The 12,664-nt window shown below is 42.2% G+C and overlaps 1 protein-coding gene across 1 annotated transcript; it reads left to right on the forward strand.

The window, feature by feature from the left end:
- Positions 1–3: 3 nt before the first annotated feature.
- LOC129182429 (ATP-dependent RNA helicase DHX15) lies at positions 4–11,531 on the forward strand. Its single transcript, XM_054778548.1, has 14 exons — positions 4–301; positions 909–1,257; positions 1,324–1,517; positions 1,588–1,747; positions 5,390–5,608; positions 5,693–5,860; positions 5,936–6,022; positions 6,097–6,246; positions 6,334–6,442; positions 6,527–6,718; positions 10,570–10,692; positions 10,763–10,953; positions 11,031–11,200; positions 11,284–11,531. The coding sequence occupies exons 1-14, from the start codon at positions 240–242 to the stop codon at positions 11,399–11,401; spliced, it is 2,292 nt and encodes a 763-aa protein (XP_054634523.1). The 5' UTR covers positions 4–239; the 3' UTR covers positions 11,402–11,531.
- The last annotated feature ends 1,133 nt before the right edge of the window (positions 11,532–12,664 follow it).

The following is a 12,664-nucleotide window of genomic DNA, read 5'->3' on the forward strand; positions in this document are numbered from 1 at the left end:
TTATTCCAACCATAAAAACAATAACGGTACAATATGTGCTACGGTGACGTAGTGTAAACCGTTGGTTTAAACTCCCGGACAGCAGGGGGTGGTAATGTGCCCAGTTCGCTTACGAAACTATACAACGAATTTGAAACGAGTAAACGGCAAAATCAGGAAACCGAGGAGTTGGATTCAAACCGGTAGATAGTAGCCGCCGTTATTGATAATCAAAAGACAGGTGTTATTCTCTTCTAAAGATGTCCAAAAGACATCGTTTGGATTTGGGTGATGACTACACCAGTAAGAAGCGGTCTGAAGGGTAAGGACAGCTCTTAGTAAGATGTTAAGATGTCGATTTTAAACCAGTGACGCTCGTGCGGACTGCAGCTAGTTGGCTAAAAGCCTCCGTAGTGGTTTTAAATGGGTATCGAGACAATATAGCTAACATTAGCGGGTAATGTTGTAGCTGTAGTCTCTGCTTCAAGCCACCGAAATAACTTTTATTGTAATCAGGTAAATATATTCACACTAGATACACATATTTACGATGGACATCATTAGCTAGCATCACCATTACTAACTGAGGCACGTGTGTGCAAGTTAGCGGTATGCTAGCAACCGTACCCTGCTGGTTAGCTAGATAGCTAACCCAAGCAGCAAATGAACGAAATGTTGTTTGTTTCAAAATATCTTATATTTATAAGCTATCAAGCAATTTTTATGTATTTATCACATCGTAATAATTTTAAATAGTATTATTATAGCTCATTTGTATACAGTTAAGTTTATTTAATGTAGTGCTTGTGATGTCATTCACGTGGGAGGTCAAAGGTCAAATATACGTTTACATTCATGTCAGTGTGGAATCTATGAATAATGTGAGTTTGGTTTCAAAATTGAAAGTCCTACCTTCTTGACACTGACAGGCGTGATCGAGACTCTGACAGAGACCGCGGGGATCATTCCAGAGACAGGGACCGAGACCGCGACCGTGATCGTGACAGGGACAGAGACCGTGAAAGAGACGTGAAGCCTTCAAGTGTGCCACCCAAAAGCACACAGCCAGCCATCATCGCCATGCCTCTAAAGCAGATGGCCATGCAGCAGCAGATCAATCCCTTCACTAACCTGCCGCACACGCCGCGCTATTACGAAATCCTGAAAAAAAGGTTACAGCTTCCCGTGTGGGAGTACAAGGAAAGCTTCAGCGATATCATCACGCGCCATCAGAGCTTTGTCCTAGTGGGAGAGACGGGCTCTGGGAAGACGACACAGGTGGGGAAAAACAAAACCTTTTTTGTTTTAACCTCAAATGTACTAAACTTTTGCATTTACCTGCAGATCCCTCAGTGGTGTGTGGACATGGTGAGGAGCCTGCCTGGTCCAAAGAGGGCTGTGGCCTGTACTCAACCAAGGAGAGTGGCAGCCATGAGCGTGGCCCAAAGAGTGGCAGACGAAATGGACGTCATGCTTGGACAGGAAGTGGGCTACTCCATCCGATTTGAAGACTGTAGCTCTGCTAAAACAATACTAAAGTATGTAGTGCTTATCTTCACTAATGCCATATTATAGACATTATACCATAGTCTCACGTGTTCCCCACAGGTACATGACAGACGGTATGTTGCTAAGAGAGGCCATGAACGACCCGCTCCTGGAGCGATATGGAGTGATCATTTTAGATGAGGCCCACGAGCGAACGCTGGCCACTGATATTCTGATGGGAGTGCTGAAGGAGGTAGTGCGGCAACGAGCAGATCTGAAGGTGTGTGTTCATTCGGGCAAACTTGGAATTGCACTGTTGTACACCTTCATATTTAGTTAATCATACCCGGGCCACATTTTGACTTAAACAACCCATATTACACATTCAGTCGAAGTCTCGAAGTACCACAATAGTGTATTTTAAATGTGCTGCCCAGAGTCTAGCCTTGTTACTACAGTTTAGACGTGCTGCAAGTAAGCCCGACTCGGAACGCACTGTTTTGTATGTGTGTGGCTTTAATGCTAATGAGCTGCGTCCGTTCGCACCTCTGTCTGGCAGTGTGTGGCTCTAAGAAGTGCTATTGCAGACATGCCAACATGTACACAATTTTTGTACTCAATACATTTTGACTCTTGAATATGCTTGCACGCTTTGCTGCTCTCCAGGTACGCATTTTGTTGCATTTCACCGGGTTTGAGTTCAATCACTAAAACCTGGGCAATGTACCTGTGTCGAACCAGCAAATGCTACACTGGCTTGGTTTTTCTCCCTACATATTCTCATGCGTAGTGTGACGTGCACCTCCAAAAGAAATCTTAACCACGCGAACCGTAAAGGCTGTGATTGGTCAGCTTGTAGTACATTTTTTCCTGTGTCTGTGTATAATGACTCTTTCAGAGGGCGTACAGCCCACCTTTGTGAATGCAACATTTTGCAATAAAAATTACTGTTGTAGTGCAATAATTAGTTCCAGCTGCAATAACACTCTCCTTCTTTCTAATTACCATTGTTTGCTTGCAGTGAAGGACGCTAACATGCTAAATAGTCGAAGTTAGTTTTGGTTGCTCACTTATGTCGCTGTTGATGTCACATCACAAGCTCAACCCTGATGAAGAGCTAGTAAAGCAGCAGTGTCCAAACTGCGGCCTGGGGCCATATGTAGCTCATGGCTCTTTACTCGTAAGTTGCTATTGTCTATATATCACATACAAAAACATAGCATGAAGAAGTGGAACATAAATGTTAGCAAGACTAGCACGCAGTAGCTACTGTATGTGAGCTGCAGTGCTAACATTAGTCACATTTTAACATGCTAGGTTAGCCTTTTCACTGAAGAAAAATACAATTATAAAACTGACTTATGGGTAGTTGGCAGAGCCCAAGGCTTTATTTTAAGCTGTGTAGCAAAGCCTGTTTTGTTTTGGCCCGCCTATCAGAGCTGTCCCCCGTGAAGTGGTGGGCACCTTGTACATTGCTGGTACATTGTCACCAAAAATAAATTCCAGCCACTGGGATTTCAGAGGCTCTGAGGGAAGCAATAAAAAGATCAATCAATGTTTGTTTGCCATGAAGACAAAATGTCATTGAGCAATTTTGCATAATTGGAGACCTTTTAAATGACTTGTTTATTTGGTTATTTGTAGGAATATCTGATAATATCAACTGATATTATTGGCTGATACTGTATAAAAATTACAGGTTTATGTCGGTATCAGCTTTTCTGCCGATAATGATATCGTTGCACGAGTGATGACGTGCTCCACACAGCAACAAGCTTGCTAGCTCAGTATGGCCGTGTTGTGGAATTATTTCCAAGTTTTGCCTTTGCATTGTAAATTTGCAAATTTGCCATAAAAGCACTGGTTATGCGAGGGGGAAGTAAGGCGTCTTCCTTTAATACGTCTTTACTTTGTTCTTATATGGATGTTTGTACCACATAGGAATGTGTAGCTTTCCAAATTGTTTACAGTCGTTACCAGCATGAATCGGATTCTTATTTGTGAATGTTTGAGGACTAACCTGTTTTACTTGTTAATAGTCGAACATGTTATTTTAGTTAACAATAGGGGTATACGCCAAAAATGGCTCAACCAAACCAGGCTTTGTGCACAAGATGCAACTCGACAAAACGTAACATCCGCAATCAGATTTAATTGGTCCCGCGATGGTGGTTATCAACTTACTTTGTCGGTTTTGTACGGTTTTGGGCTTTGTGCTAAATGCGCGTTCACATGAAAGGGGGGGTTGACATCATATTACCGTATTCTACTTCCACTGGAAAGTGAAGTGAAGTGAAGTGATCCCAACCAGTGTATTTTACAAAAAATGAGTACGTAATTATTATGGGGTGTTATGAGGAGTTCCCAAAAGATTATGACTGCTAAAAGCAACAATGGAATGTGGGAGGAAACCGGAGTACCCGGAGAAAACTCACTCTCACACGCACGGGGAGAACATGCAAACTCCACACAGAGATGCCCAAGGTCTTCCCAATCTCCTAACTGTGTGGCCAACATGCTAACCACTACGCCACCGTTTGTTTAGACAAAATAAATGTGGCACTTTTTCTATGACTTACATTGCATATTGCAGTCTTTGTCTTATTTTGCACAGTGTTAATTTGCAAAATAAATCCAGTGGCATCACAGTAAACGAAGCATAATGTGTACATTCATTACATAAGATGTGCCCAGACATTAGTTTGAGGCAAGAGCTGCAGCAAATATTGATATCTGCAGTCAAGTGCTGGACCAGTGGTACCCAAACTTTTTGGCAGATGAGCATATTTTTCTCCAACTCTAACCACTTCTGCCTGATGCTTGCCTCTTTAGGCAATCCCGAACAAACATTTCTTGGAACCCATTGCTTGACGTGCTAACGCCATGAACAGAGCGAAGGTGCTGGGCATGCCGATGTAAGGAAATCCGCTTTTGTAGACGTCAGTGGAACTCGGTGTTTAAAAAAACACAGCGTGCCGAGCCATCCAAAACTGCTTTCGGGGCTTCCAAACTTCCAAATGTGCAAACCTCATTATCTGACATTTTAGCATCGTTTAACACGGGTATACAATATTGTAACAACATTGATAGGTAAGAAAAGAGGAAAAAGCATAATAGGGCCTCTTTTAAAAAAAACAAAACAAAACATAAACCTTTTTATCTTAAGGAACTTGAAATATTGAACAGAATTAATTGGTTAATGACTTTTATAGCACTTCCAGGTCAAACATTTGTATTTTGCACGGTCACATTTTTATGTAGTTTCATGAGCACTGATAAATAGGTAATCATCCAAGATATCTTGATATTGGCATCCTGCCATTTGAATGGGTTGATTTTGAGCTTCAATTTTTTTCGTCCACTCAAAATGTTTATGGTGTAAATGTAATACAAAAGTGAAGGGGAAAGTTTAACAATCATAATAAAGCAGTATCCTAAGTAGAAACATACATACGACTAAAGATAAAGCCTAATTTTCAGGGGAATCCCCACTCAAAGTGACAGGTTTTCACGGGTAAGATGTGCAGGGATTGGAACACCAATACAAATGAAATCTTCAAGACTAAACACTCTTAATACACAAAATAATCAAACTTATTTGTTCATAAGATGCACACAGAGTAATGAACAACTTCATGCTGTCTCCTTTCTGCTCCATTATCCTTGCGCCATGAGGCGTTCATTCACCCTTGTAATTGTGAGTGTTAGGCACTAATTGTTCATTTTTATTCACGTACTCCCTATTACAATGGGTGCACCCCACTTTGGGAACCTAGGTGCTGGATTATATCGTTATATGGGATATTGTTAAAAAATCAATATCGAGCATCTGTTTCAACTGGTGTCTTTTAGGTGGAAGTTACACAAAGTACTGTTAAGAGAATCATGGATTGTCTAAAAATGTTAACTTTTTTTTGGTTAGGTGATTGTTATGAGCGCCACACTGGATGCTGGGAAGTTCCAGGTGTACTTTGACAGCTGCCCCCTGCTGACCATTCCTGGTCGCACACACCCAGTAGAGATCTTCTACACACCTGAGCCAGAGAGAGACTACCTTGAGGCCGCCATCCGCACCGTCATCCAGATTCACATGTGTGAGGAAGATGAGGGTGATTGCCTTCTCTTTCTCACTGGCCAAGAGGTATATGACAAATGCTTGTCGGAATAACCTACCTTCTTCATCTGATCCCACGCAGAAACATCAAAATGTTTGCTTTCTCCACAGGAAATTGATGAAGCGTGCAAACGGATCAAGCGTGAGGTCGATGACCTTGGCCCTGAAGTTGGAGACATCAAAATCATTCCATTGTATTCCACATTGCCACCACAGCAGCAGCAAAGGATCTTTGAGCCTCCACCTCCAAGGAAGCCCAATGGTGCAATAGGAAGAAAGGTATATATTTTTTCAGATTTGTAGTTTAATAATAATCACGTTATTATTGCTTTAACTAACAGCTGTATTTAATAGGTTGTGGTGTCAACAAACATTGCTGAGACCTCTCTAACAATTGACGGCGTCGTGTTTGTTATTGATCCTGGCTTTGCCAAACAGAAGGTGAGCAGTTTCAAGCAGCCTGTGGTGACATGTTTTAGAGTCCTGTCACACTAACATGATTGTAAAATGTGCAGGTGTACAACCCCCGCATCAGAGTGGAGTCGTTGCTGGTCACCGCCATCAGTAAGGCGTCTGCCCAGCAGAGGGCGGGACGAGCTGGCAGAACCCGTCCAGGGAAATGTTTCCGCCTCTATACAGAAAAAGCCTATAAAACAGAGATGCAGGTGAGCTCATTGCTTCACTCGTATTGAGACTGTGCTCGAGAACAGTATTCACTGTAGTCGTGTGCCCCCCCCTCTCCCTTTTATCAGGACAACACATATCCAGAAATCCTGCGTTCCAACTTGGGGTCAGTGGTCCTGCAGCTGAAAAAGCTGGGCATTGATGACCTTGTGCACTTTGACTTCATGGATCCACCAGGTGAGTGCGTCATGAGTTGACAAGTACAACAAGCTCACTAATGTATTGCGGCCTGCTCACTCTATATTCTCCAACCCCCCGTAGCTCCCGAAACCCTGATGAGAGCCCTGGAGCTGCTCAATTATTTGGCCGCTCTCAACGATGACGGCGATTTGACCGAGCTTGGTTCCATGATGGCGGAGTTCCCTTTGGACCCCCAACTAGCCAAGATGGTCATCGCTAGCTGCGAGTTCAACTGCTCCAACGAGATCCTTTCCATTACTGCCATGCTGTCAGGTAATGCCCAGGACTGGGCTGGCACAGACTCCCTGACGAATCCTGATCTATTCACAGCGATCAAAAGGGTCCCAAAACATGCAAAACTGTTTAGCTTATTTCAATAGATCTTAAACGTCCAAAGCCACTCCAGTACAATTGACAATTGAAGCCAAAGGGTTTTTGATGAGACAGCTAGGGAGGTGGACAGGCATCATCTTAGCTGATAAAATGTTCATAGCATCAATTGGTAGCCTGTTCAGTATAGTGGAATTTTCAAAGTCGGACGCAGTCTGTTTGGTCTTTCAATATGTTTCAACACAGGCTGATTTTCAAGTGGTTTCCAAACAGTTAATCCCTTCTAAATAACGTAATGTGAATTCATTTGTTCGAGGCTTCTTTATCTGTACAGGTAATGCTTTCAGTCAGAATTTAACATTGATAACTGTTGTACAAGTATAAATAGAAGTTAACCACAATATAAAACTAAAGTAAAACTCCTTTGTTGTGTTTAAAAAATAAAAAATCAGCACACTATTTATGCAAGCATCTACTTGGTCAAATTAATTGATGTAATTGATAATTACTTAAATGTATTGCTCATATACTGAGCAGTCAGCCCCTTTGTTTGTCACTATAAATTATTTGTGGTTCTATGGTTATAAGCGTACATCTCTTTACCATCATTGATACACTTGTGTGTTGGCATCACAAAAAAAGCCAAAGGGAAAAAAACCTAACATCCTTTAGATGAGGGGTCTTAAATTAAAATTGAGTATGTTCTGTTCATGCAGTTTTTTTTTCACATCAAAGGTCTGAACCTCATTTTGCCTGAAATTGCATCAGACATCACAGCTCATATGAATATGAAATATAATGAAACACTGTACATCTCCCTATTGTTTCAATACAACACAATTCATTTGGTACCTACATTGCGTTTTGAAATAAAACTGAACCAAATTTCACATAAATAATCAAAGGTTTAAGTGTACAAACAATGAAATGAACACAAGAAGCTTATATTTTAAGTTAAAACTGCACACATTCTCAGAAAAAAATAGAATTTAATAAATGTCTGAGAGAAAAGCTGCAACAGTACATCCTCTGTTTGAAGTTTCAGATTTTCTGGTTATTGTTGTAGTTGCCATTATGATTATTTTTTATTTTGTCACACAGTTCCTCTCTTTTAGTTTACCTTTGAGTAAGGTCTCTGCAGCAGAAGATTCAAGATTCAAGAGTTTTATTGTCATATGCATAGTAAAACAGCAGTTATACTACGCAATGAAATTCTTATTCTGTTCATTCTCCCAAGAAAAGAAAGAAAATACAAGAAAAAGAATAGAACACAAGAAACATAAATACCAATAAATTAAGCAACAACAACAGAAGAGACATTAATACAGATAAATAATACAAATAAATAAATAAAGTGCTATGAGTGTGTGCGAAGCACTCCTTCACAACTCTCCCGTCAGTGAAGCATCTTTTGTTTTGCCCCAGTATCCATACAATCCTTAGTGAACACTCATTTGCATGTTGCTGTGCTGTAATTGAATGTGTTATGACTGCAGATTTTTCTTTCTGGGCTCTAAGTTATGTCATAATCCGTACGCTCACATCAGACTTTGGTGGATCTTTTAAGGAAGCCATGACTCAGCCATGACTCTGTCATTCACTTCTCGGCAAGTAAACGGTATCATTGGCTCATTTTGAGTGATGCCATCACGTAACCTAATGGCTGAAGTAATTACATTCACCATCTGCCGCTGCGATCGGTCCACAAGCATGATTATATGTTATATTTTAGTTCCCATTCACTTTAATTGATCATGGGTCCGTCAAGAGCAATCACTGGGTCTGTATCCTCGCATTTGGTGATGGCTGCTTAAGATGCTCTCTGAGCTGTTTGCGGATTACTTTTGGAGGTTCCACTCTAATGTAAAAGTTGTGCTGTTATATTACGATATTTTCACAACCATAAGGCTCACCGTATTAAAAGGCGCAGTCTCAGTTACGGGTGCAATTTCTGTATTTAACACATACATATGGTGCACCGTATTATTGGGCGCAGGCATGGTCAAACATACGTAGCATGCATGTACGTTAAAACATGCTGCGGCACTCAGGAGTCAGCAAGGAAGCAATAGTACTTTATTTCATCGGACAGATTAAGAACAGAACTCTCGTTCAGTTTATCAAACCCACTGGAAATCACGAAGGTCATCACTGAACACAACAGTCTCAGTCATGGTGCACAACTAAAAACATCACACAGCAACGCAGCCGATAGACAAAAACAGACAAGACACTACCGCTATTTGTGCATAACAACAACAAACAACTATGTAGCTCAAACATGTAACTTTAAGAGCATTTGCACCAAAACACTACCGCAAAGCACGCTGGGGAACAGGAAGTGCTCCCAGCGACGCTACAATACGCTAGTTGTACGTTGTATTTAACAATGTACTCACGATATTTTTGATCAATCCTCATTCACAAATCCATCAAGTCAGGGCAAGTTCTCCATCAAACACGCCAGGTTCCCTGTCGTCATTGTTAGTCAGTCTCTTTGCCGTGCGGCTCCTCAGAAATGATGCCGGCTTTGCGAAAGCTCGAACAACAGTGCATCAGACACGTTAGCCCAAGCATCCACAATCCATTCACAAATTGTGGCGTAACTCGTCCGGCACTGTGTTCGCTAGCGGTCATTCATTGCTCCCACGTAGCTCGCAACTTCACTTTGAACGCCCTGTTTACACCGATGTCCAGCGGTTGGAGTTCCTTCGTCAAGCCGCCCGGAATGATGGCAAGCTCCGAGTTCATTTGCTGCACTTGGTTTTTCACAGCGGCTGTGAGATGGGCGCGCATGGAGTCAGATACACAGGGACGGTGACGCGTGGGGGAAAAAAAACATCCGGTCTCTTTCCGTACACGCCACTCCTTTTTCCATTTTCTCCTCGTCCTTCCTGCCCTTTTGATTGGTCCTAACAATGACTCCGGCTGAAAACTTTTCTTTAGGCAGCGTCTTCCTCTTAAAAATCACCAAAGGTAGCAGTTTCTGACCATTACCATGGCAACCAAGCACAACAGTAAAAGCCAACTTCTTGTACTCCGTTGTGTGTATCGCTGCCGTGCTGGTCCCCTTCTTCTCTACGTTGTGGTTCACCGGGATGTCGAAAGTGAGCGGCACGTCGTCCATGTTGTTGATGTAGTTGGGCTGGATGTGTTTGTTGGCAATGTTTTTACTGCAGTAGCAGCGGAAGATGGCCAGCTTTCCTTGTAATCCGCTGGATGTTGCTGCGCCACGGTAGTCCTTGCCCGGGTGGATAGATGGCGCCGTTTCATAAAATATACCTATTTACCTACTGGGGCTGTGCCTTTAGCGTCCTCAGTCACGTCCACCCTTCCCCCTTTAATGTCCGCATGCTGTCCTCAGTCACGTCCGCCTTTCCTCTATATAAGCAGCGTGTCGGCAGGAGACGCTCCCAGTCAGCGCTCATTGAAGTCACACAGCAACACTTACAGATTTTGGAATTCTGTGCACACATAAGGCGCGCTGCATTAAAGACGCCCCCTCCATTTTGGAGAAAATTTAAGACTTTTAAGTGCACCTTATGGTCATGAAAATACGGTATATATTTTTCAGTGAAATGGTTAGAACTTTGGGAATACTTCTTGCCAAGTAGTTTTAATGCCAACCTACCCTACCACTCTGTAAGCTAAGATTGCTCTCAATAGAGCGTGTGGTGGTGCCATGTCCCGCTGTCACGCACCCTAGCATCTTAGCAGCTTGTCTCCTTTGTTCTGTGAATGCTTGACTCATCCCTGTGGGCGGCTTTGTTGGGGCCCATACCAACCTTGTTTAGTCCCACAGTGTTTTGTGCGCCCTACGGAGGCTAAGAAGGCAGCGGATGAGTCCAAGATGAGGTTCGCCCACATTGACGGCGACCACCTGACTCTACTGAATGTGTACCACGCCTTCAAGCAAAGTGAGCAGTGGCACACAATAGGAATTATCTTGCAAGTATCAGCTGTCAATAACTTGTTTGTCCCCTCCAGACCATGAGGCTAACCAGTGGTGCTATGACAACTTTGTCAACTACCGCTCGTTGATGTCTGCCGACAACGTGCGGCAGCAGCTGTCCAGGATCATGGACCGCTTCAACCTGCCCCGCAGGAGCACTGAGTTCACTAGTCGAGATTACTACATCAACATCCGCAGGGCGCTCTGCACCGGTTTCTTCATGCAGGTTAGCATTTTTTCTTCTTCTTGTATCACGTCGAGATGCGTTGTACAGTACTTATCTTGTTGGGCCCATCTCTGCAGGTGGCTCATCTGGAGCGCACGGGTCATTACCTCACAGTCAAAGACAACCAAGTGGTCCAACTGCACCCATCTACTGTCCTGGACCACAAGCCCGAATGGGTGCTCTACAACGAGTTTGTCCTCACCACCAAAAACTACATTCGCACTTGCACAGATATCAAACCAGAGTGGTAAGTCCTGATGGAGACACAATGACGGTAATAAAGTCTGCAAGTTTAAATGATGTGTCGTCGTCTTCTCCCTTGTGTTCTAGGTTGGTGAAGATCGCCCCCCAGTACTATGAAATGAGTAACTTCCCACAATGTGAAGCTAAAAGACAGCTGGAGCGAATCATTGCCAAATTAGAGAGCAAAGAGTATTCCCAGTACTAAACAATAATCAAGTGTCCTGAAAAAAAATGTTTGCATACCTTACTTTTAGATCTTTCTGTGTTATTGTAATCTTAAACTGTTCACTATTTACCTTTTTTTTTTTTATTTTGTTAGCTTTCTGTTGTTTCTTCCCTCAACATCATTGTCCATTCTCCAAGTGAAAGGCCAGAATTAAACAAGTGTTAGACCTTGCTATAAATATTTTCAAAAGGAAGATTGTCATGTTTTCCTGTAGGGAAGTGTTGAGTGCTGGCTTTGTTTCTTTAATAAAGGAGCTTTGACTTAAACTATGTACAAAATACAGTGAACCCCCGCATATTTGATTTTTGGTCACAAAATATTTTTTGTAATTGTATTCTTCTGAAAATAGGCAGCTTTTTCATCTCAAGTCCGTAATAATTTATAAATGCCTGACAATACAGGAAAGTGTACAAAATACAAGTACCATGTTAAGAAAGCCCACAATTAAGTTTGTGCTTCACTGATTGTACACTTTGTTCGGTGGTCCTCGAACGGACCGTAGATAATCAGTTAATATATTATTGTAGGTTATTCTCAGTTAGGGTGACCAAACGCCGTGTTTTCCCAGGACATCTCCCTTCCTGGCCACCCTGTGTGTTTTTTTTTTTTTTTTTTTTAAAGAAGTTGAAAATGTTCTGGTTTTCATTGTTTTTCTTTGGGCCATTAAATAGACTGGCATTAGGGCACTGCTGCATGTGATACCTGCGTGTAATACCTGAGAGGATGCCTTGTAGGTAGCTTTTTGAATTAGTGTGCAAAAAGCCAAAGAAAAAGCAGCACATGCATGGAGTTAATACTCTGATGCTTGCATATTTGAAGTATCATAAAATTGGGTATGTTATGCACAACAGTTTAAATTCCTAAGTTCTTGCGACTTTCGGGGACACGTTTTCCCTAAAATATTGGTTGCATTCCGAAACTTAGCAACACAGGTACCTGTGTTCTGTTTTTGAATGTTTATCCATACAGAGGAGTCATACTTCAAATGTACTGGAATCATACGTCATCGTTAAGTAAACTTCAAATATAATTTGAGAATCTCATTGCCGGGCCGCGTGTCCTGGCCGACGGTAATCAAAATATGGCCACCCTATCGTAAGCCGTTACTGGAATTACAACAGGCAAGCAGTGTGGATCATAAATCCTTAGTTATTGGCGAATACCGATACGTTTTATACCTTTAAATGTGTTGAATAATTGTGTGAAGAAGTGATTAAGGGCGCAACCCTGGATTGCGTCGCA

Source organism: Dunckerocampus dactyliophorus, chromosome 6 (assembly GCF_027744805.1).
Source record: "Dunckerocampus dactyliophorus isolate RoL2022-P2 chromosome 6, RoL_Ddac_1.1, whole genome shotgun sequence".
Classification (NCBI taxonomy): domain Eukaryota; kingdom Metazoa; phylum Chordata; class Actinopteri; order Syngnathiformes; family Syngnathidae; genus Dunckerocampus; species Dunckerocampus dactyliophorus.